This window comes from Rhinolophus sinicus, chromosome 15, assembly GCF_057876585.1.
Source record: "Rhinolophus sinicus isolate RSI-liver-muscle chromosome 15, RSI-T2T, whole genome shotgun sequence".
NCBI lineage: Eukaryota > Metazoa > Chordata > Mammalia > Chiroptera > Rhinolophidae > Rhinolophus > Rhinolophus sinicus.
The window spans coordinates 117,453,556-117,479,673 of NC_142515.1; the positions used below are offsets into that span (position 1 = coordinate 117,453,556).

A 26,118-nucleotide genomic window follows, 5' to 3' on the forward strand; every position below is an offset into this window, starting at 1 on the left:
TTATGAACTCCACCGATAGCCATAATCCGTGCTAAATTTGACCTATCCTTCAGGCTTCTCAAAATGCAAGTGATATTTAAGCACTGTGTGTTAGACATTGTGAAACATTAGGGGCACCAGGAGATTAAGACACAGTCTGTCTCAATTCTACACAAAAGATAGATGTCTAAGCCCATGACTGCAGTATAATACACTTTCGAGTACACGCTAGTAAATACCTGTTTCTCCATCATCATATCTACTGTGCCAAGTTCATTTTATTCACATTTTATGAATATTTCCTCTCCATCCACAGAAGTAATGGATAAAAATGATGGGAATACAGAGATACATACAAATCCTTGGGGCACATCACTAAAAAACTGTATGCATTGAAATACACTTGTTAATCACTACTCTTTGAGAATATGTGTTCAACCAGCTATATATTCACTCATTCATGTTATTACATGCCCTGTATTTCTGTCTTTCACAAGAATAGCATGAAATGCCCTGTGGAAAGACCAAATACCCATTATAACTGAATACTTTTTTTCTAATCTACCCGGCTGTAAGCCATGACGAGAAGTGCTTTGTTTTGTTTTGTTTTGTTTTTTAATTATAGTTGGCATACAATATTATGTTAATTTCAGGTGTATTACATAGTGATTCAACACTTATATACCTTATGATATGATCACCACAGTAAGTCTAATAACCATCTGTCACTGGGCAAAGTTATTACAATATTATTGACTATATTTGTTGTGTTGTGTACTGTATCTCCATGGCTTATTTATTTCATTTTGGCTGGTTTTCTTGATATTAAGTGAATATCTTCAACATGTGTATATTTATGAATAATTGCATAAAAATCATTATACTCCAGAACTTATACTTACTACTAGATGATTATTTCAGTGATTTCATAATATGTAACAACTCTGTTTTATTTTGTAAAGTGCAAAGATTGAAGCACAAGGTATCATTTCATCAAATGGCTTAAATATTAACACTTCTGAATTCCATGAATTTCTACACATGAATGTTAAGAATTTCATTGGAAAGAAACAGGCTTTTTAAAACTCATAGGTCATCAGGTGAAATAACTTTTAAAGTATACTTACAAGTTTAAAAACCTAGTAAAAAATCATCAAAAGATACCACAAATATCTTTATTATAAACTTAGAGTTCTAATAATAATTATACACTATGACATTTTTGAATGTCCAGTCTTATTGGAAAACTAATGTTTCCCTTAAAACTGTGCAATTAATTGTGATGTAACAAAACAACCTTGACTCAGAGCCAAAATACTTGGCAAGTCCACAGTTTCTTTATTTGGTACATGACCTTTGGCAGATCACTTAAATTATCTGCAAACTTCAACTCACTTTGTTGGTAAAACAAATATCACCTGCAAAATTGTAAAATCTCTTCCAGTTCTAAAGTTTTATGATAATAAAGGTGCCATATTATTTGAAGTTATATTTTTCTTTTCCCTCAGTCTTTTAACGTATTTTAATTGAGCACCTATTATGTGTCCGGCACTATTCTATACATTGGGGACACAACAATGCACAAAAGAGACAAAACACCTGCCCTCCTAAAGTTTCTATTCTTGTAGCAGAAAGACATGAAAAAATAACATAAGAAATAAGGGCATTGCATAACAAGTTAATGGTGACAAATACTGTGGGAAAAATACAGAGCAAACTAAGAGAGTTTGGGAATATTGTTGGGGGGCAGGCATTGAAGTTTAGTGGAGTAGTCAATGTAAGCACCATTGAGAAGTTGATGTCTGAGCAAAGATACAGGAGGTAAGGAAGTGAACCATATGGATCCTGAGGGAAGGATATCCTGGGTATAGAAAACAGGAGGTGCAAAAGGCAGAAATGTGCCTGCCACGATCATGAAACAGCAAGGAAGCTGCTTTGGTTTGAATAGAGAAACTGAAGGGGAGAAAGTAGACAATGAATTTAAAGAGGGAACGTGGGCGAAGGATCATGTAGGATCTTTGTATTGACTTTGGCTTTTACCCTGAGAAAAATAAGAAGCAATTGTGGGGGAGGAGGAGAGTCATCCTGAGCAGAGGCTTAGCCTTATTTGACTTAGATTTTAACAGGCTGTTGTGTTGAGATTAGACTGTCAAACCGGTATAGACCAGTTAGAAATCTAATATAATTATCTCAGTGAGACCTAATGGTGGCTTGGACTAAGAAAGGTGGCAGTGGGGGTGATGGAATGGACCCTATACTTATGCTGAAGGTAATGGCAACAGAATTTTCTGGTGATTGGAATGGGAGAGTGAGAGAAAAGTAGGCGTTAGGAATGATTCAACAATTTTTGACCTGAGCAACGCTGGAGGGCCATGTGCTTCTTCAGGAAGACTCTGGATAGGACAGGTGTTGTGTTCAGGAATGGCAGTTCATTTGGAACATGCCATGTTTACACGGAAATATCAAGTATGCAGTTAGATATAAGAATCTGGAATTCAAGAGCGAGGTTCAGGTTAAAGATATAAATTTGAAAATTGTCAACATAGAGATGGTACTTAAAGCCATGAAACTGAACAATGTCAACAAAGAACTGAGTGTTCAGAGAAAAGAGAAATGACCTACAGGTGATAACCAATGACATCCCAATGTTAGTGGCCCCAAAAGACATGGAGGCACCAGCAACAAAGTTGGATAAGGAATGGCCAGTAAGGTTGGAGGATACCGAGAGACTATGATATCCTGATATCCAGGGTTAGAAAGAATCCCGTGAGGAAGTGATTGACATGCCTAATGCTGCCAACAGGTCAAGTGAAAGGAGGACTGAGAAATCACTTTACACTTGGCAGTGGGGAGGCCATTGGCGACATCGACAGAGTAGCTTTACTAGAGTGGATAGGAATTCATACCCAGGTGGAGTGGGTTGAGGAAGAGGAAGGAAAGGAACTGGAGAAAGCGTGTATGGACAAATCTTGATGCGTTTCATTGTGAAAGGAAGCAGAGAAATAGGGTGGAAACTGTAGAGGGACAGAGAGTCAAGAGAGGGTTATTTTTTGCAGACGGGGAGATAACAGCATGTTTGTGTGGTAGTGGGAATGATCCAGCAACAAAGGAAATATTGATAATGTGGGAGGAAGGGGAGAGAATTGCTTGAGTGATACTCAAATAGGTGAGAGATGAGAATCTGGTGTGCGGACAGAGGAGCTGGTCTTAGAGAAGTTTATGGGGCTTCTCTCAGAAATGGGAGACAAGGAAGAGCATAAGAAAATAAGGCCGATAGGTGCGCGGACATTGGGTCACATGTAAATTACTTTATGATTGTTTCAAGTGTTTTAAGATAGTAGCTAACATTTTGGGGTGGCATAACGTGTGCTAAAAAGTTTTAAAAATACTACCTGTATCATTTAATTCTTGCAACACTTACAGGAGTGTTTCTATACATTTAGTGGACTTAGAAGCGGAGAGTTGAAGCTACCTGAGCCCTATCACGCCTAGACTAGTGGCAGCACCCAGATTCCGACCCTACCCGTCTGAGTTGAGAGCCTGCCATCTTAGCCATTTCACTATGCTGCTTCTGTTCTTTCCAGGGAAAAGCATCTCTAATCTTATTCTGTACAGATAATGTTTAGCTATCACCCTTTTAACAAAATGTTAAGTTTTATCAGACACAAATTAGTCTAATGATGAGATAACTTCTTGAAAATCAATCCTGTAGGTATCTCTTAAAGGTTTTCTATGGAATTGTACCTTATGCATGGCAGAAGAATTGCCACATATTCATAGTTACTCTTGAAACATTACTTCACTTTCTCATACCTCTGCTGACGCTCACACCCACAGAGAAACTAGGATAGACAGAGAACAGAGATTCCTGTCTCCCATCTGGGAACTTTGGGGCATTTGATTGTAGAATGGAGTGGCCTGAGAAATGGTACCGTTTACATTATGTTTGGTTACTTGCTTACTCAGCACTTACAAGTTAAATCTATTTATATGAGGCTTTGTTGTATTTGTAGAAACTTTTTTTTTTTTTTGAATGGTACACTTTATTCCACTGGCCTTGAACTCTACTAGAAAACAACTGAACTCCCCTAGTTCCCTTCAGGATAAAATATATCCCCTCTTCCCTCCTCCGGCTGCCTGTGCTCTAGTCAGACTTCAGTCAACTCAGTATCCACTCCCTCTGTCTTCTCCATCTTAGTTACTGGACAAAGTTAAATGACAGGAGCTTTCTGATGTAGGTGTCTTGGTGATTGCAGGTTGCTCAATGACCTATGCAGCTTATTCTTAAATGCTCAGCATATTGGTAGGATGCAGTTTTTTTGAAGGTCAAAAGGCAAACTAAGCCCAGTGAATGTGAGTGGGTGACTCCCGCTCCAGCAGCACCCCCAATTCAAAACTTTGTGCTACACCAAATACAGAGCTTGTTTGATGAATGGACTTAGTTCCTGAATACTGTCTTAGCAGGATTTACTTAAGGCTTCCAACTTTGTGTTACGAAATGAGAAGTTCAACCAGTCTATCAGTGGATGCATTTCCTTGGCTATTTTTCTAAGAGCAAGACTGGAAAGTTTTATGACACTGTTCGCAGGCTGGCAGGGTTTAAACAAACAAGGTTCCCGTGACATGAGTAAAAGGTCGCCTTTGTTCTTCTTGTAGCCGTGTGTCTCAAGTTGAGCAGTACACTCATTTTTTAATACATCTGGAGGGTGCCGCCATCAATCCCTTACTTACCTTGGTCATAGCTCAGTGGACGCGACGACAAGTACATTTGAAGATACATGTTGTCCTTTGTGCGAATACTGTCGGTGCTTTTAAGACGGCCCTGAGGTAGAAGCCAAGGAAGGTGGAACATTCACGTGCAGCTTCCCTGCCTGGTCACCATAAAGCTTGTTCCATTTGCCCTGCTTGATCCCTACGATTTCTAGCCTTGGTCTTGCTTTAGCTTTTGGCTCTCTGCTCACCCTTACTCTGCACCTCCCTCTTTCCCCCCACACATACTTTCCCCATCCTCTATCCCTGCGGCGGTGCTTGCCCACCTAGCGTTCCATTTTTTTAACTTTTGTTTTTTTAATTTTTGTTTTTTGTTTGTTTGTTCCCCCCTAGCTTCAGGCTCAGCATTTGTTTCTATAATACTTTATTCAGCCTTTTCCAAGTCCTGAGTCATCTCAACTCCCTCCTTCCTCCCTTCTAGCTCCCCTTATGGCCCCTCCAGGCAGTTTATGGCATCTGTTTATGGCAGTTGGTATCATCACACCAGGCACCCTTCCAGACTGTTCCTACAAAGCCTCACTTACAGGTAATTACTACCTGCAGGCCCTCAGCTCCGCTGTACTCCCTCCACACAGGAACCCTTCGGTGTCCAGTGAACAACACAACGAGGAGGGAATATGATCTGCTCACCAGACACGTCCTCGCTGGCCTCTGAACTCTTCACAATGAAATGTGTCTTGTCCCTGTCCGAGCTTTTCTAGCACTAACCTTACACCCTGATATTGTAGGTGTTACGTTATACCTCTTACTTTCCCTTCTATATGTTATGCTACTTGAGGGCAGGGGCCATGAGTTATCAATATCAGTATCACCCCATAGGACCTCACAGCTAGGAGGCTCTGTCTGTCTATCGAAGGAGTATATTTCTCATATACTATATGAGAAATATAGTGGTAGTGAAAAAAGAGGGGGAAAGTGATATATGGAAGATAGGTTAGTATTTTTTTAAAGAAAGATGAATGCAGGTTGATTTTTAGATTCCTAGACTAAAGTCAGGAGATGGATGATAAAGATGGGCCTGGAGTTAGGAAGACTCAGAGGAGGACATTCAGAGTGACCAGGGAAGACAGTCTAGGCAGCCAAGTTTCAGAAGGTACTTGTCTTTCCCTGATTAGTTGTCTGTTGTCTGCATCAACCTGGTTTCGGTGCTCCATAATCCTGGGATAGCTCCAGACATTTGGAGGCGTCCTGTGGGCAGGTGTCTAGGGTCTATGACCAAAGTTGGCCACACACATCACACTCATCCAAAGGAGTTTGGCTATAAGGCACCTGGAGAAGAAGACTTATCATTAATCAGTTGCGATGTTCATGATGTAACTGAAAGGTGGGGCCTTCACTCAGAGGGGCACGTAGACGGCCGTATCTCGGTTGATGCGGGGCACAGGCCCTTCTCAAGCAGCAAGCACTCTGTGGGCAGAAATATCATTATCCCTCACCTCCAGCCCTGAACCGTGGACCCACTGGCAGTTGTTCTGTGCTACCTGAGGTTTGGGCATCCTGTGAAAGTCCTGTTGGCCATGAGTTTGGCCTCTGTTCTTCTCACAACCATGGCGATTTTATCATCCTCCTTAAAGGCCAGTCTAATTGGTTGGCGTCACAGGCCGTCTTCTTAACTTAGGTGAATCCTCCACGCTGGGTTCACTTCTTCGCTTATCGCTTTGCATAGAGTTTAATGGGCATGCAATCTTTTAGCTTCTCTTTTTTGCTCTGTCTAAAAAGTTGTGATAACAAAAGTACAATGGCCACAAGCTCACGTGAAGGTAATCATTTTAAATGAGCAAAGAAGACCAAGCCCCTGCGAAGATAATGGCTCAGAAATTGGACAGCAAGCATTATGCTCTGTGATCGTTGGCTGGTATTTGGCTCCTTTATTTTCCTCCTGAGTCACGGAAGTGCCACTGAGCTCAGGGGACATGGATATCCTGTACAGGAAGTGGGTGGTGTGTGGAGGGGGTGCGTGGGGCACCCAGCAGTTGTCCTTGGAATCCTTCCGTGAGATTCACTTGAGTGTGTTCTGCTAGAGAAATGAATAAACGGCCAGAAAACAGGCTCTGTTGGATGGCTTCCAACACACTTCACAAAGCTCAGGAAAAGCTCAGCTAAGCCATGCACATTTTGTTTTCCTGAGAAAAGACTGCTTGTTGGTCTCAGGGCTAAGGCGTTTCAGCAAGTTTTTGTAAAGACACTGAAACATGCTTTCCATATTTTGCTCTGTCACTGGAAAGATCCCAGGGATAGAATCAGCAGTGTGGGAGTGCCGACTGGGCAGTCAGTTAGCTCCTGGACATGTGTTGGTGCAGTGACTGGACTGGTGAGCCCTTAGCTACGTGCTTCACTGGATACAGTGTGTGTGTGTGTGTGTGTGTGTGTGTGTGTGTGTGTGTGTAAAATCTCAGCTGAAACGAAGAAACTGAACTCAGAAGAGTGGACGTGTGCGTTTCAGGATTTCTTACCCTGACTGAAGCATACAGAATGAATACCACCTCCGTCCCTATTAGGAAATGGCTTGATCCTGAGGACAGTATAAACACCATGTCAGTTGTGAGGTCTGGAGAGACAGAGACACGAAGATGAAGGGGGAGTGACAACAGTCACAAGAGTGTCAAGCACTGCAGCAGCTTTGTTCTTTTCCCAAAAATATTTTTCATGAGAAAACTAAAGCATTTACTCTTCCTTTGAGAGAGTGATTTGGATTGCTCATTGGAGCAAAAAGACCATTTATGAACCGACTTCGTTCTTCCTTTGGCCTGTCATCCCACATTGTGTTTATTTCAGAACCTGAGATTTACACCCAGTGAACATTAATGGAACAAAATGTGTCATCACTGCAATTTACATTTGCCAGTGCCATTTTCCTTTACCTGCTAAACTTAAATTATGTCTTTTCTAGACCAAAAAAAAAATAAATAAATAAAAAATGCATTTTTAACCCTCATGTATGCTTCTCCATAAGAAACTTACTACTTACTGTCTTTAAGACAGTCTACCTTGCTCAAAAACTTATAGTTTTCTCATTCTTTATTAATGTTTTCTTATACTGTCATTTTCCTTAAATTTTAGCCATTAAAAAGTATGTATAATGATAGAAATGGAGACTGGAATATTGTTAGTATCAGATAAGTATCTATCAATGCTTGTAGGTTTAGAATAGCACTGTGTTTCTTTTTATCCCAGGTTTTTGCTTTTATTCTAGTAGGATTAGAAATCAGACTCTTTTTTGTTTGTTTGTTTTTGACTACCTGATTGTAATTTATGATTAAGAATCAACTGGTTAAATAAGTGTCAGAGTAGGTTTAGAGGTGAGTAAAGAAATTATTCTGATGTTAATGAACAAACCTGTGATGATTTCTCTTTTAAATACATTCAAGAAAAACCAACAGCTATATTTAATTTGAGCTGTCACTTTTTCTCAAGGGAAAAAAGTGGACACAAGTTAAATTTCCATTTTCTAACTAGAAAAACTGTATCACACTCATCACTGAGTTTCTAGCCAATGGTGGACACAGGATATCATGATGCAAGATGCCTAAACAATATATAAATGCTGTTAGGGGACTATACACATGTATGAAAAATTTTAAATCAGTTACTTGAATGGAATAAGTGACACAGTAGCTCTACTTCAGCCTGATAAAGCAGCGCCATCTACTGCACACAAGCCTTATTTTATGTTTGAGAATTCTTCAGGAGAAACTGATCTCTACAGACCTAAGCACAAAAAATCGGTGTGTAGTCTGTTTTCTTTTAAGATCTACATCTGGATCAATTTATTGAAATATGTGTTTTCTTCATATCTGCATGTGTCAGTCTATACATTCATATTGAGACCAATAACTAAATAAAAGAGTAGAAGAGAAGGGGAGATAAAAGAATATAAATATGAAAAAAACTAGGAACGCAGAGTATTAGTTCTTTGTGTCTATTGATAGGTCTTTATTCTGAAACTAAGTCTGGTGTCCCTCCATTTGCCTTTTTACATGTAATAATGACATAGAACCAATATTAACCCAAGCTTGTTTAAACTACGCATGAGTCCTTCATCAAATGATTACAGATTTAACAGGACTTCATTGAATGTCCCTTTCTCTTGTGTTTTCTATTCCTATCATGACACTTAACTCTACAATATTTTGAATACTAACTCCTAATGTTCCTAATGTATTTTTCATTATAGCATCACATCAACATTTACGTAGAGTATTAACAATTTTGGTTTATTTCATCTGTTTATTATACCACAACATAAAATAAATAAGTGACAGTAGACATGGTACAACAGTGATTGTGATTCTTTTTATCGTTCCCTATAACTCTTCCAAGGTCTTAACTGGTGATTGACCACTCACATTACTCATGATGAAGCTTACACTTTTATGCTGAGAAGTTCATATCATTTCACATCCTGACTCATAATTAATTTTTCTGCATGCACTCATTTCTATTAAATCCTATCTGTCACACAATTTATTTATATTTTAATGGCATGTCACACAGTCTGGAATTTATAATACTTCACATTTTTCAGGGCTTTGATTTTCAAATAAACTGAAATAGAATATACATTGTTTATATATCCTATGCCAAAGTCATAATTATATAATTGAAACATGTTAGCAATCTAGACATACAAAAAGTACAGATAGTTTCAATTTTATATCTTGGTTTGAAGAGAGACCTATTCAAATTCTAAATACTGCCAAAAAAAACATGATTGATTTTCTCAGACTTGTCTGTATCTTAAAAGACTTTTGTTATATATATTGTAACTTTACTCATTCAATTAACACTGATTGCATACCTGCTATATATTAGACACTGTGCTGGGTTCTGGAGAGTCGGTAACTAAAACATAAGTTTCTTGCCCTCAGTGAGCTGCCATTCTTGCAGTGCGTAGATAGTCCTAGAACAGTAAGAAAAAGGAGCTGTGGGCAGGAAAGGGAGTGAAGTCAACCCAAACTTTAGTAAATGTGTTATATTACTTAGGTTAGTTAGGGGGGAAATCCTAGAAGAGAGAAAATCTGAACTGAGTCTGCAAATAAGATAAAGTGTCCTTCAGGAAACTAAGTAGAGGAAGGGTGTTCCAGGGGTTGGAGATAGGATTAGCAGAGACACTGAGATGAGAGCGCAGGTTAGGTTTTGGGAAATAGGTTTTGTTCAGTGCACTGGGACTCAACACTGAAAGTGAAGAAGTTCTGAGAGATGAGACCAGACAAGTAGGCAGAGGTCGGATAATGGGGGATCTTTTATGCATTTTAACTTTATTCTGAACTCTTTAGTCTTTTTGAAAGATTTTAAGCAAGAGAGTGAGTGATGGGATGGCATTCAAACTGATTAGAAAGCTGCCTCTAGCAACTCTTGAGAAGGAGTTGAGTGGAGTATGGCTGGGAGGAGGTAGGTCAGTTAGGCAGTGGGATAGAAAAGATCCAAGAAGAGTATAAGTGCTGGTTGGAGAGGGCAAGGAGAAGATGCAGGTTTGATGGGGACTACAGTAGTAGGCGTCATTTAATGCCCTAGTAATTGTGAAGACTGTAGAAGTTCAGGAAAACTTCTGTTTCCGGCATGGGAAAACTTTGGGGGCACCATCCACTAATATAAGGGCAGTGCACAGATCGGAGATGAGCAGAGAAGAGCGGGGTTCTAATGTAAATATCTTAAATACACCCAAGTGGAAAGGTCGGATGGGTGACTGATTACAGACATCTGGAGGTCAGAGGAGAGATGTGCATAGGAGATCTTCGAATCAAGTCTTTGTGAATCCTTAATAATATATATAACTTGACTGAAACAGTAATAAATTGGTTTTCTATTCTCCAAGACCTTCCCTCATTCATTTATCCTGCTATTCTTACACCCCATTTTCCCCTCCCAGAGGACTGGTATGAACAGTTGTATCCCCTCATCCTTACCCTGAAGGACTGCATGGGAGAAGTGGTGAGCCGAGCCAAGCAGTCCCTGACCTTCGTGCTCCTTCAGGAACTAGCATACAGCTTGCCCCAGTGTCTGATGCTGACCTTGAGAAGAGACGTCGTCTTCAGCCAAGCAGTAGGTGCCCTTGTTGTTGCAAGCATAGCACTGCTGGGTTGTGCAATGCTCGCCTTGGTGAGGGTAGACGTCTTCCTTGAGCAGTTTTATTGTTAAAGGGATCCTTTCCTTACAGTTGGGACCCAGTTTTTCTTATTCATAATAAATATGAACCAATTATTATATGGAAACAGTGTATAAGACCTTATGTATTTATTTCTGCCAAGAGGCAGCCAAGTCTCTGAAATGTGCATTCTGTTTCACAGAGGGGAGCATCTGTGAAGGAAAGGGTCACCCATCCTATCATTGTGTTATGTCTTGAGGTCCCCGCACAGTGTACAGTGGAAGGAAAGGGACAGCTGCCTTGCACTGCAGATGGCCTGCTGGGACTGGCAAAGGGCCCTGTTTCCAACTTCCGATTTATACACCTCTCTCACAAATCCCAGGCCAGACCTCATAATGATGCTTTCTTTTGTTTATGAAATGAATTTGCCAGCAGGAAGGCTTGAATGGGAGGTTTGACAGGACTCCCTCCTTTGCCTGCACCCAGCCCAATTCGACGACACCACGGCGAGCGTCCGTCAGAGGCCGTGCTGGGGCCTTCCTCCTCCTCCCCTGCCTCACCCTGATGATTGAGTTTTATAGACAGACAAAGGGAGGGAAAGAGACAGAAGTCCTCTTTTTCCAAACTTTCCAGGCAAAGGGAATCTTTTAACCAAACTGTCTCCATCCCTCACTATTTCATGGATGGTCCAGTGACAGATAGAGCTAACTATGTGTCAGGCATTATGCTCTGCCTGGTACACATTTCTCCAATGATTCTATGAAATGAGTATTCTCGTCTCTAGTCTACGTGTGCAAAAAGAATTTTTAACATAATATTGGGAAGTGTTCAATAAGGTTTTATGGTTTCACTGCTAGAAATGGTAGAGACAGAATTTGCAGACATAACAACATGACTCAAGAGTCTATGCTCTTTCCACTTCACAATGCTGCCTTCCACAAGCTTTACCAGATCAAAGACTGTCAACTGGTTTCAAAATACATATAAAAATAGTTAGAGCTTTGTTACACATACTTGAAAATTTTTTATTAAATCTGATGCCTCAGAAGTCTTCAATATTTTTAAATTAAAGTTTGCTGACCCCCATCAATTTCTTCAGTGATTTGTTTATTTATTTTATTTTTTTAGCTTGCTGGATTGGTTTGTGGTTTTATCATCAAATTACACACAAGTCTGCATGACCCTGGATTCCTACAGCAGCTTCACACGGTGGGGTTGATAGTACAATATGAAGGACTGCTAAGTACCTACAGTGAGTATGGCTTTAATACACGTTCAAATCATATCCCTCTTCATAAGGGTATTTGATCCATAGATTCTTCTGTTAAAAATGAGAAGTAAAACTTGATTTCATCCAGCTTTACAGAAACCATGTGACTTGTAGTTCTTTGCATTCACCTTGTAACTATACTTTCACTCCCATTATGTTATGAAAATGGAATTATAGATTAGTTCATAGTGGAGTCCTGAGAAGCCATCTGGCTTTTTTAATATAAAAGGCTCTTTGCCAACATAGTTTCAATGACTGGATTTTTAAAGTCTCAACCCTGTAATGTCTACAGCGGCACAGTTCAATACACAGCCTCGTATGGCTATTGAGCATATGAAATGTATCTAGTCCACATAAAATATGTACTATACACATATACCAGATTTCAAACACTAGTAAAAACAAGTATTATATTAATAATTATCTTACGTTGATTTATAATAGGTGAAATGATATTTTAGATACATTGAGTGAAAGTAAAATATATTATTAAATTTAAATTTACCTTTTATTTTACTCTCTTAAAAATATGCCGGAAAATTGAAAATGATATATATATGTGGCTCGCATTATACTTCCGTTGCACAGTGCTGAACTAGAAAGCGTGCTTAACTCCCTCCGCCTTAGGCTTTAGTTGTCAGTGTAGTAAGAAATAAAAGTGGCATGAACCTAGGTCAGTGATCTTCAATTATTAATAGATAATAACCAATCTATTGTTTTTAAAATTGAATATCAGTCCTGCCAATGGAAAGAGATCAGCCCGACAGTTTCATAAAGGAGTTAAAATGTCTCTCTAGCCTCCCTGCAAATGTATACTTTCTTCCCTCCCTCGAAGGGCACAGGAGCCGCTGGAGGCCATTGGAATGGCTTTTACTTCACACTGAAAACCTTCAGCCTCTGAGGAAAAGCATTTAGAATGCATTCACTGCTTTCACATCCTCGTTGACTAAAATGCTAGGACAAGTTCCAGGGGTGACATTTTCTTCAAACAGTGTGTTAGTAACAAGGCTCCTTTTCTTTGTTTAGGTGATGAAATCGGAATGCTAGAGGACATGGCTGTTGGCGTTTCAGATTTGAAGAAAGTGGCATTTAAAATCATCGAAGCCAAATCCAATGACGTCTTGCCAGTTATAACAGGAAGGCGGTAAGTGGTGCCCATTCCCTAAAGCTCGAACTTTGTTAGATATTCGTATTGAATCCTGACCAAGAAACCAAGGAGAACTCAGGCTTGGTTTGGAAACTTTTTTATTGTTGTTGTTCTCTTTTCATTTTTGGTGAGAAATCAATGTAGGTGACATGCCAGGGGGGAAATCCTGAAAAAACTCCTGGAAGTCTCATCAATGTTTGTAAATTATACTCTAGTCAGGTGACTATGGTAACACTTCCCCTTGAAATATGAGGAATTCACAGTAACAGCCTGCATGAGAACTTTTTTCTCTTTATTACTGTCTACTCTAAAGCTCTGACTCTTTTTACTTTTGCTGGAATCATTTGGTTAATAGCATCATAATTCTTGAAATGACTTTATATTAAATTCTCTTAAAAGCGGCAACATTTTAGAAAAGATGTATTTCTATGTCAGGGGCATATACCACTGTTTTTCTTAATTATTTTTGACCATTTACTCCCAGACTGAGATTTCCGAGAATGGCTTTAAATAAGTAGCTTCAAAGGTCAGTGTATGATGGGCAGAATATCAAAAATAATCAAGAAAAATGACGGTGTGTTGTATGGACCTCCAATCGAAGAATTACATCGTATGGTAAATCATTTCAATCAGAAATCCTCCAAATTTTAACCATCCTAGTGTTAGCACTTTTCAGTGCTGCCTGAGGATATTTGAATTGTGAAAAATTCTCAGACCACAATGAATAAATATGAGTGTTATACTAAAAAGAGAGCCCCGTTCATATTAGAGAGAGAGACTTAGTATAAAAGTTCATACTAAACTTGTTTTCTTCACATGGTAAACATATAATTATTTTAAATTTTGTGTGAAGGATACCCCAAGATACATGGTTGATTGAAAGGTGACTGCTTCTTGTACATAAAGAAAAACCACATCGTTATATTACTAAATATTTATTCTTTAAACTAATGCTGAATTTGCCATTCATGGGAAGAAAGAGGAGTAAAATTGCCCATACACACACCTGGAAAATTGTACCACTCTACATTACTATGTAGATTATTATCAAAAGTGAGAAACGGATACTTTTATCACATTTTATAAGGGATGTTTATCAGGCAGGCGATTCGATATAGGCAAAGTACAGGATGCGATTTCGGAGGGAATTCAGTCTGTATCTACTTTCAAAGGTTATCACACTGATGGGAATGGGACTTGTAGGACAGCGAAGTGAGCAGTTTGGGCAAATCCTCTCCAGAAAACAGCATTACAGTTGGACAGAATTGTCTAAGACAGTCATGTGTTAGGGCTAAGGGAATAACGCACACACAAATTTAGAAGTACTTACTCATGGAAAACCGGAGAGCATTGGCTAAAACCATTTGGAGCCTGTGGCATTTTTGCCAAGGGTTGCCCCCACCAACCCCAGCTCTGTTAGCACAGTTTCATTAGGGCAAGAGACTCCATGAAAACTAGCAGATTCACGACTGGAGGAGGCTGACTTGATTTGGATTGGAGAGCAGAAAAAAGCACATTCATGAAGTTGTCAGAAGCGGTGGTGATTTAGATAATTTCATTCACAATAGCATCAAAGAGAGTAATTACATTCTAAATTCAGCAAAGTACTCTAATTTTGCATTGTATGGTAAGCTCCCCCTCACTTTATTTTGCATTCTCATTTCTTTTGTGTTCAAAGAAATGAACACAGGACACACAAAATATTGCTTAAAGAAATTAATAAGATCCAATAAATGGAAATACCATCCATGTTCACAAATTGACATTCTCAATATTATTTAGATGGCAATTTCTCCACAAATTGATCTATGGATTCAATGTAATCATTCACTATCTAACTCTGTTATAGTTTTTTCAGAAATTCACACGCTAAATCTGAAATTTACATGAAAATGCAAAGAACCCATAATGCCAAAAACAATTTTTTTAAAAAGGAACTAAGAGGGCTTATACTTTCTGATTTCAAAACTTACTATAAAACTACAATAATTAAGCCCATATAGTACCAGCATAAGTATATATACATAGAGATCAGTGGAACAGAATTTAGAGTCCAGAAATAAACTCTTACCTTTAGGGTCAATCATTATCAACAAAGGTGCCAAGATAATTGGCAATGAAGAATGGATGGTCTTTTCCAATAATGTTGCTGTGACTTTACATCTCTGTGACTCTTTTGTAACTTGTAATTTGTATCTCTTCTACTTCACCTTTCTCACCCAGCTCCCCAACCCCCCTCTCATCTAGTAACCATCAGTTTGTGTTCTGTCTATCTATGAGTCTGTTTCTTTAGTTCATTTACTCTGTTCTTTAGATTCCACGTGTAATTGAGATCATATGGTATTTGTCTTTCTCTGTCTGACTTATTTCACTTAGCATAATACCCTCTAGGTCCATCCATGTTGTCACAAATAATAAGATTTCATTCTTTTTTATGGCAGTGTAGTATTCCATTTTATAGTTGTACTGCTTCTTTATCCCGTTGTCTATTGATGGACACTTAGGTTGCTTCCATATCTTGGCTATTGTAAATAAATAACACTGCAGTGATTATAGGGGTGCATATATCTTTCCAAATTAGTGTTTTGGATTTCTTTGGATAAATACCCAGGAGTGGAATTGCTGGGTCATAAGGTAGTTCTATTTTTTATTTTTTGAGGAACCCTCATACTGTTTTCCATGGTGGCTGCACAAATTTGCAATCCCACTAACAGTGTACAAGGGTTCTCTTTTCTCCACATTCTCATCAACACTTGTTTGTTGATGATAATTCTGAGAGGTGCAAAGTGACATCTCATTGTTTTTATTTGCATTTCTCTGGTGATTAGTGGCATTGAGCATTTTTTCATGTGTCTATTGACCATCTGTATGTCCTCTTTGGAGAAATGTCTATTCAGGTCCTCTGCCCATTTTTCAATTGGATTGTTTTGGGGTTTTTTTGTTTTGTTTTGTTTTTTTGTTTTTTTTGGTGGTGAGTTGTATGAGTTTTTTATAAATTTTGGATGTTAACCCCTGATTAGATATGTCATTGGCAAATATCTTCTCTCATTCAGTAAAATGTCTTTTCGTTTTGTTGACGGTTTCCTTTGCTGTGGAAAAACTTCTTAGTTTGATACAGTACAGCATAGGGAGTGTATTCAATAATATTGTAATAACTGTGTTTAGTGTCAGGTGGGTAGGAGACTTATTGGGACTGTCACTTTGTGAGGTATATAAATGTTTAGTCCCTATGTTGTTTTGTACACCTAAAATTAAAAAAAGAAAAAAAAGAAAGAAAAAAAGAAATGAAAACTCAAAAAAAGAAAATGGGAGGTACTTACCATACAATTGTACTCCTGAGCATTTATCCCCTCCACAAATGAAAATTTACATCCACAAAGAAATTTGTTTGCTTTAAAAAAAAAAAAAAAAAAAATGTTGCTCTGACAATTGGTTATCCATATGCATAGGAGAAACTAAAAAGATTTTCACAAAGAAACTCTCTAATTGCCCTGTGCTTCTTTTCCCAATACATGTATTACAACCCCAGCGTTCTATGTAGTTCTGAAAACACATGCATTTTCCTAAATCCTGGGCGAAACTCTATTTCTATACTCAATTCATACTGCATCAGAAGATGTCAAGCTTCAACTATTACAAGCAACTCTTCTTGGGGATCATATTTTGTGGATCCTAATTTAACATTTCAACATTAAACACTAGGGGTAATTTCTGATGGAAATTTCCAATTTCCAGAAAATATACCTGTGATATGCTAATGTTGCCAAATGATCAGGAATTCCCCAAGGTTAACCTTCAATAATGAAACCATTACCTTTTCATCAGGCCATCGCAAACAGGGAGGTTCACCAAAGCTAATAACAACAGAGGTCATGACTGTTAAAAAAGGTTGTAAATGATCAGGTGTATTAGTGTCTCTAGATTGAAAAATTTGTCATTAAACTACTTATTCTTGAGACTAGTTGGGTTTTAAAAATAACGAAATCAAGAAAATAAATATTGAGGCTCTTACTATGCACACGGCCTTGGTATACAAAAATTAACTAAACATTCTTTCTTTCCTAAAGGAGCTCAGAGTAAATGGAGAGAAATCCTACGTGCAAACAATTCTTTATGCCAAGTAATTTAATAGTGAAGTGAATGAAATGATTATTGAATGAACTAATAACAGAAAATAAGCAGATAGCAGCCAAAAAAAAAAACAAATCAGCGCTCTATTCCAACTGCTTTACTCTTTATTTCCAGTGAATCTGAAAGAATATAAAAACGAATGAAACAAGTAATGCTTCTTCTCTTTGTCCTCCACTTTCTGCAGTGAGCATTATGTGGTAGAGGTGAAGCTTCCAGCGAGAATGTTTGAGTCGCTGCCTCTGCAGATTAAAGAAGGACAATTGCTTCATGTGTATCCAGTCCTTTTTAACGTGGGAATCAATGAGCAGCAGACTCTGGCTGAGAGGTAACCCTCAAGTGTTAGACTGGCACTTCGGTTGTTTCTTTCCAATTGTTACGTATGTGCTGAGTAAGTCCACATGTTCTAACACAAAGAACTTACCGTGTTTCCCCAAAAGTAAGACCTAGCCAGACAATCAGCTCTAATGGCGTCTTTTGGAGCAAAAATTAATATAAGACCCGGTCTTATTTTACTATAAGATCAGGTATAATATAATATAATATAATATAATACCAGGTCTTATATTAATTTTTGCTCCAAAAGATGCATTAGAGCCGATTGTCTGGCTAGGTCTTATTTTCAGGGAAACACAGTAGATTCATGATTAACATTTTTCGTTTTATCAGTACCAAGTTATTTGATGCAGCAAGGAGAAATACTCATATTTAAAGATTCCTGGCCCAACATCAAAGTTAAATGTGGCAAAACACCGATCAACATATTGTTGCCAACATTAATGTAGTCACATAGATTAACTTTTTTCATATTTCCAAACACCTATGTGTACATCAAAGTTAGAGTTTTTTATGCTCCTACGCACTTCAACATCATAAATGTAACTAATTGTATCAAAATTTTCTGGACCTAAATCACAGTCCATTTTCCCCTATTGTTTTATTTATTAAAATAGTTGTAATTGGGGGATGTTAACACATCTCTTCACAGTAACTTGCTCGGTCAGAGAACCGGTGATTCTTTGTATCCCACGAGTCACTGTCAGAAACGCTCTTTGGAGCAGAGAGAGGAAGTACTTTTGTAGCTACAGGGTTGACATGTAGAGATTATCGAAAATGTGGATCAGAGGTAAGGTTCTTAGAACACATTTTTTAAAGATTTTAGAGGAAATAGTTACCATCTTGCTGGAAAGCCTGACTGGAGAAGTACCCCCACAGGCAAAAGCTTTTGGAGAGTTTGGTAGTTTTTGATATTTAAAGTGCTTTCTTGTCTATAATTTCGTCTCTAAATGTCTCCTTCCCCCATGTTCTAGCATATTCTTTGCCATGACATGGTAAATAAGTGTTAGGCCTTTACTGATGTTATTTACTAAGCTGAAAATACCACTACATTGTTTGTCCTCTTGAATTTCAAAGATGGTCAGCGCACCTGTTTTTATCTCTTATTTTCCAACGATTTCTCATTTTCTCTCTCTTATCCAAGAGATATTTCCTGGACAGTATAGGTTTTGTAATTCTCATTTGTCAGTTACAAAATTAGATGGCAGCTTTGTATTGCATGTTGAAATTCAAGCTATGTAGAAGCTATTACTCTCTTTTCTTACAGTATGCATAAATCAGAATATGATTTTATTCATTGTAGTGTACAAGAAGTTTTCTTTGATAATTAAGCACTTTTGCAAATCAGTATAGAAGATCAGTTTATATTCCAGTCATCTTTACATATTTGTCTGACAACAGGTTCAGTGGTTGAGCTGGATGAAACTTTTTAACATAACTTATACAATTTTGGGGGAAAAAGAACCAGCACGCGAATTATGTTTTCTTTGGTACACTAGGGTACAGAGTGTTTGGGGTTTTCATTCATAAGTTGAGGCCTGTGAGTGTGGTCTTGAGAAAGATTTGAGACTCTCCATTTACAGACTTTTCACAGAATAGTTAGCATGGTATTTTCAAGCCGTCTAGATTAGGTTACTTACATCATTCATGTCATTGTGACTATTTCAGTTGTTAGTCACTTTATTTTTTAAAAATGTCGCTTCCTTTCTCTCTCTTCTCTCAGATATCAACAAATGAATTATTTCACACTTGAAAGCTGTGTAAGACACGTAAGGCTTGAAAAGGACGCAAAATGGCAAAGTAGAGAAAAACACGTAGAGAAGCGGGAAGGCTGGCTCTCTGATATCAAGCACTGATTTGAGTTAATCACTTGTTCTCTGTTCTCTGAGCCTCATTTTTCTGATTCTAAATTTTGAGCTTTAGCAGACAACGTCTACTCGTTATATATGCTGTGCAATTTTGGAGTAATATTTTACTAATATTAAAATATTAAAGAAAACACAAGATTGGTTATAGACAGGTAGAAAGTTTTATCTTGAGAAAGGCAGAAGAGCACCTGTGCAGAGGCTATAAGCCTTTCTCCTGTGGACAGAAAAAAATGTTGGCAGAACTACTCCCTGGGAGATTGCAGGGCTCTGCATGGGCCACAGTACTTGACAGTGTGTAGGAGATTGTTTCCAGCCTAGTGTTCAGTGCTGGTCTTCGGGACCTCCTCTCAGACAGCTTGAGTGAGCAGAAAGATTGGAGGAGAAAAAAGAGACAGGGAAAGTTTTTTTTATATCTCAGAGATACAGCCTAGCAAAGGTGGGGAGACTGACATTAACTGAATATCAGTTCTGTACACAGGGGCTGCTGTTTTAGACTTGTTATTTCATTCAAATTTACATTTGCTGATTGTGAGAGTTTTTTGGTGTGCCAAAAGCACTGGTGGAATCAGGGCCAGTGGGGACTGGAGCATTTTGAAATCACCATTGTGCAACGTTGCTTAAACTCTTTAAGGAAACTATTGCCATCTATTTAAAAAGGAGAGATAAAACGCATTACTTTCAGGTGCTATTTTATAACCTATAACGATTTTCGTTTTTCTCTTTTTAGGTTTGGAGATGTCTCTTTGCAAGAAAGTATTAATCAGGAAAATTTTGAACTTCTGAAAGAATATTACACAACATTTATGGAAAAGATGCCCCCTGATTGTAAGTAGGCGAGTTACCGAAAACAACAATAATTTCTTGATTATAAATCTTCAGGAGAGGTCAGCCGTAGAGGTTGATGGAAGAAGGAGGCATGGCAGTGTGAGAGTGATTTTGAGATTATCTGAACCCAAAAGACTGATTGCCGAGGGGGCATGGCCGACACCTGCCTCATTGCCCTGACTGCTCTCTTGAACGTGTCCTGTTGCTCATGCTAGGACATTAATTTCAGTGCCTCTGGAAAATGCCAAAAGTTAAAATAAGGAGCTTATCACTAGAAATCTCAATTGAGTTCAAAAGACATTCTGTACAGTCTTAATCATATGAAAGACTTTAATAAAGGTTTAGGTTTCTGATTTATAAGCTACATCAGCTGCATCACACATACAGAGAGACAGATCACATTCAAGTTCTATAGGGAATATAAAATGATATAAAGTAAGGAACCAATTTATCAAATATACATATTGCAATATTTATGTGAAAATGTTAATTCATCCAAGCCTATCGAAGTGTATTTTAAACTTTTGGATATTTTTTTTTTTTGGACGTGGGGGGTGGGGGCGGCATTTTTCAGTTCTGTAGTTCTTTTTCCCACAAATAAAGCACCTAATATTTGATCAGTCCAAAGTTAGAGAATCAAGACTGTGTTTGGAGTTTACCCATAAGTAGTATAAATATGTTGCAATAGTCACAATAATATGAAACTAGGTTTTACTAAAGTATGAAATATTTTAATATTTTTTTAACCAAAAGCTGTAATAAAAAATCTACCTGTCACCAAACCACTGGGAAGTGGTTCACTGGCTTATATTCTGATACTCAGTTTGAGCTATCTTAGGTGGCAGAGTGTGTAGGTCTTTTCATAACGCAGTGGATCTTACCTCAAAATATTACAGTGGCATATACATGTCCATGTGTGTATAGTTAGAACATTTCAGCTATAGTTTTATTATTTTATTTCACCTAAAATATTTTTTTAATGCTAAAATGAAATTAAGTGCAGGGAGATTCTTTGGCAGCCAGCATACTTATAGATTTCAAATTTGTTAATTACTTGAAAAGTTAATAATATAAACAAAGCTATTTTGCATTAGTAATTAATGACAAAAGGATTTATTGAGCCAAGTATGGAGATCCCCAGAATGGAAAATCCCTTTCCTGTAACTCTTTGCTGAATCTTCATCTGAATCAAGAAGTAAATATCTGAAGTTGGTCTCAGATAGAGCTGTTGATGATTGTGAAGTCCGTTTGCTCTGTTTTGGGTACTATGTGTTGTGGATTTCTCCCTCCACATTTTCTTTGTATAGCAATGAAACCCTCAGACAGTTGTTCTGTCTGCTTTGGCTCTAAGGCACAATAAATCATCAAGATCTACTTCCCCTCAAACCATACCTGGCCTCTTTCATCAACTGTGGAAACTCCAGTGGGGCAAATACGAATGCTTCTCTCTCTTCTTGCTCTGATCTTCTCATTGGGTTTTATGATCTCAGAAACCTTTCAAAGCCCCTTTCATGCCCATGTAAAGCATTAAGACACTTAAATTTGGGGTTAGTAAAATAAAATAAAATAAAAATAAATAAAATAAAAAAATAAAATGTACTTCTATAAATCACTAGCACAAAGTGTTCCATGTTTTAGAGTCACCATCACATTTCATACATGATTTGGAGCCCTTGACTGTGATTGGAAGCAGATGAAATGCTTCAGTATGTATCCTTTAAATGAGTGACCAAGTGTCAATGTATTGTCTCAAATATCTCTGTTCTTTCTTGATAATAATGTCCATCTCTTAGCCTTTTTTCAAAACAAAAGAGAAAGATATTATCATATAGGTCTATTGGAGTACGCCCACTTACTGATTCCTGTGATAGCACTATAAGAGTGAGCTGTCTAGCATTGTGAGCTAAGAAGGAAAATCAGTCAGGGAGCTAACTATTATAAACTATCTTTGCAATATTTGATATCCCTGCCCTATAAATAGTTGGTGTAGCGGCTAGAAATATTGAAAAGAGCCCCCCCCACCCACACACACCCCATTGCATCACTCTGCTACTCTTAGTGTTGACTTCATCCTACATCCAGTCTTCTCATGACTGAAGGATGGCTGGCATGAACTATTCCCATGCTGAACCACAGAGATAAAAAGTTTTTCTTTTCCCTTCCATTCTTCAGAGTCCTGAGCTTCACTGAGCTGGAACAGCCTAGGTCACTTGCATACCCCTGAAACAATTGCTGTGGTAGAGTCAAGTTCTGATTGGCTTCGATTTAGATGTACATCCTTGAACTAGTTCTGATTTCAAGGCTGACGGGATGGCACTGACTCCCAGTGAGAATGTGATTGATCCCGTGTAAACATATTTATGCCTGCCACGCAGTGGGAACGGGTGGGATAGGTACTGGGAAGGCAGCCATAATTTCCATTTCATCTTGGAACACTCTCTTGGCAACCTAAAGTCATTGACCATGAAGTGATGAGGCTATTGCCTCGGCCTCATTAGCATCACTGTTCAATCAGCTGAGAGTTCGGAGTCCCAATCCTGTTCATTTGTCAGCATCCGGTCTTTGATATATGTCAATGTCATATTCACGACGCTCGTTATTGAAGCAAGTCCATTTGACAAAACAAGGAGGAAGTGGGTACTAAAAAGTGACTCTGAATTTGGCTATTCTGGTCCATCGAGAAGTGGTGGGAATACAGTCAGTGGGTTGGTGAATGTCTGCTGTGTGCGCCAATGTGTGTGAGAGAGAATGTTTTCAATTTTGGATAAATTCTAACTTTTGCCTGAGAAAGTAGGCCTCCTATCTCAGGCTGTGAACTCTCTTAACAGCAACTAATGTCTCCCTCTGCTTTTTCAGAGTTGACACAGAATTTAATAATGTAGCCTCTTCTGTCAAGACTTTTATTAATTGTTTTCCACTGCAAGTCGATGAAGCTTGACAAGGTTATTGTCCTCATTTTGCAGTTAAGAAAATAGGAACAGAGGGTTAAGCAAATCACCTAAGACCACGCGTCAAAGCCGGGGCAGATTTGGCATGAGAAATTGTTTTCCTGGAAGCTTGGCTCAGTGCTTTCTTTAATAAGAATTATGAAAGTTTTAAACAAACAGAAAAGAACAGATCATAAAACAACAAACGCTCAGGAACCCATCACTCAGCCTCACAAATTTTGTGAGAAAGTATTTTCAAATAGAGGAGAAGCCCTGCTTGTAGCCTTCCCTCCTCGGATAAAAAACAATACACCAAATTTGGTATTTTACATTCTCATACACATTTTTATTCCAAATGTATGTAACCATAGAAATGTGGTATAGTTTTGCACATTTAGCTTTACGTGATTGCGGTTATCTTGTATCAATTCTCCTGTAACTTGCATTCTTTTGCTCAACATCGTTTTTAGCAAATGTCCATGTTGATACGTATAGCATTTGTTTATTCATCTTACATATTATATAATAGTACATTCCATCAATATATGAGTTTACTGTTCTCTTTATTACATTTAAGTTTTATTGCTGTTATTTAATATAAACAATAACACAGTGAGCAGTCTTGTACTTCTCACCTTTTGATTACTTTCTTCAACCCCATTTATAAAAAGAATACCCCTATGGAGATAGGCATAGAGTTTTAATAGCCCTGTCTAAATTTGATTTTAGAGTAATGAAGGGTAAGTAGCAGAAACAAGACTTATTGGCTATATTTACATTTGAGGCAACTAATCCATGTTCTATGTATACCACGATTTTCAGTTGATGTATCAGGATCTATCATATCTTGAAATCACACCTAGTAATCCACAAACTAGTCATTATTAATGATACTTCTTTTCCAGAACCAGACCTGAATTTCTGTGGCCTGCAAGATTTTTGTCAGGGTTAAAAAAAAAAAATGTCAGCAAGCAAAGTGTTGGATTGATAGGGACGTGCTCTGAATAAAGCAAGTTTTATCATTACAGAAATAGAAATAGTGGCCTGAAATTTTTAAGCACATCAAAATGATTTCCTTCTGAAAAGCATGTCATGGGGAGAGGGGGTGAAATTGCTAAGGAATACCATTTCTGTCTATCCTACAGCACTATCTTTATCGGGTAGGAATGGTCAAAAGAATGGTTGATTCGTGTTTAAGAGTTATAGTTTGTTTTAAATGGCTGATTTAAAAAAACTTCCTTGTCAACCATGAACTAAATTATTTTGAAAAATCATTATGCTTTATTCTGGAGTCTCAATCTTCTGAAGAAGCTGGTCCATTGTGTTAATACTGGAACTGCTTTTTAGTACCACCAGCTAATTGTGAGGACACTAGCACAGATTTTGGGAAAACTATTGGCATAGGAGTTGGGATACTAAGTTTTGAAATGACTATAACTCTGACTATGAACCTTGCGAAAAAGTCACCTAAGATTTTGGACAAGGGGTTGCCCTGTATGAGTGATTTGTTAACCCTGTGTATTCTCTTGATTCAAAGCTACTGAGTAGTAGAAAATGGAAGGTTATAGCTCATGTCTCATCTATGTCATGCTTTGGTTGAAGTGAGATAGCAGCTATCATCATTAAGAATGTTTCCCTTGTTAGTATAATAGTAATATTATAGGACCAGTTGACATTATCACAATGACACAGAATAGGACATGGAGGAAACTGAGGTATATTTTGAAGTAAAGAATAAAACTGGAGGGATTAATAAGCATGATTGTCCTCAGATAGTCTGCTCCAAATAGCATTCGTTGTTATAGAGATTGTTTTTGCACATATATTAAGGAAAATTTCATGAGCAGCTTAATATTTGACAGCGTTTCCTTTTTTCTCTCCTTTTTTTTTCAGACATTTCACAATTTCAGGAACAACATGATTTAAAAGGATTACTAGAAAATCTCCATCAAAATATCCAAGCCAAAAAAAGGAAGAATGTAGAAATCATGTGGCTGGCCGCAACGGTAAGCACTGTCCTGTCAGATCGTACTCGCTATCACCTTCAGGACCAGCAAGCATAATGGGTGTCACCTCGGCAAGGGCCACCCACTGCCCTTTTAGTTACCAGATATCATCCTCCATTATCCAGGAAATTAGGTGTTTTCAGTGTTGTTGGTAGTTCTGTCAATAAACTAGAACACAAATTGGAAGATGACTCCATGAGAAAGAATTTTGGCTTTTCTCTTAAATCCTGGATGTGTTTGACACTTTGAGTAAAAATGAAGTGTCTGTCATTTTCCTGATATTGCATGTTGCAATGTCAACCACCCATATCTGCCAGGAATTTGAAGTTCTGTTCTACAGATATATGATTTCAACAGAATGTGGTTATCAGATCTCTGACTCACAGCCTCAGTAAGGCTCCTGGACATATTTCAATGAATGAGTTTGTAAATGTGTTTGTTAATGCTGCATTACATGAAGGTTGTTTTTAATACTGGATATTGGCATAGAATTTATTCCTCATGGGTTGCTCTTGTAGTAATTAGCTATATTTTGTGTGGTTCTTTCTTATTTAATGGCACCCTTAGGGTAGCAGATCTTCCTGCTTTCCCACCCAGGATTTCTACAAGAATGAGGGAGAGAATCTTGCCTGTGTTTTTTAATTCTTATCTGGCAACCATTCAGGCCTAACTCACATGAACTTAACAAATTTGTTATATATTAGACCCTAAGGTACAGATCTTTGCATCAGGAAAGGCACACATTGGAGAGCTCTATGAGGAATTGCATGTTTGTAG

General features: G+C 38.0%; 1 protein-coding gene across 8 annotated transcripts in view; it reads left to right on the plus strand.

Annotated features, from left to right (window-relative positions):
• INPP4B (inositol polyphosphate-4-phosphatase type II B) overlaps positions 1 to 26,118 on the plus strand; it is a 579,259-nt gene that overhangs the window by 503,619 nt on the left and 49,522 nt on the right. For all 8 annotated transcript variants that reach the window (XM_074338475.2, XM_019730782.3, XM_074338478.2 and 5 more), the window contains 6 exons: positions 10,619 to 10,791; positions 11,963 to 12,086; positions 13,131 to 13,248; positions 17,567 to 17,707; positions 20,311 to 20,408; positions 25,229 to 25,341. In XM_074338475.2, coding sequence (XP_074194576.1) covers positions 10,619 to 10,791; positions 11,963 to 12,086; positions 13,131 to 13,248; positions 17,567 to 17,707; positions 20,311 to 20,408; positions 25,229 to 25,341 — 767 coding nt within the window. The remainder of the gene's footprint in view (positions 1 to 10,618; positions 10,792 to 11,962; positions 12,087 to 13,130; positions 13,249 to 17,566; positions 17,708 to 20,310; positions 20,409 to 25,228; positions 25,342 to 26,118) is intronic.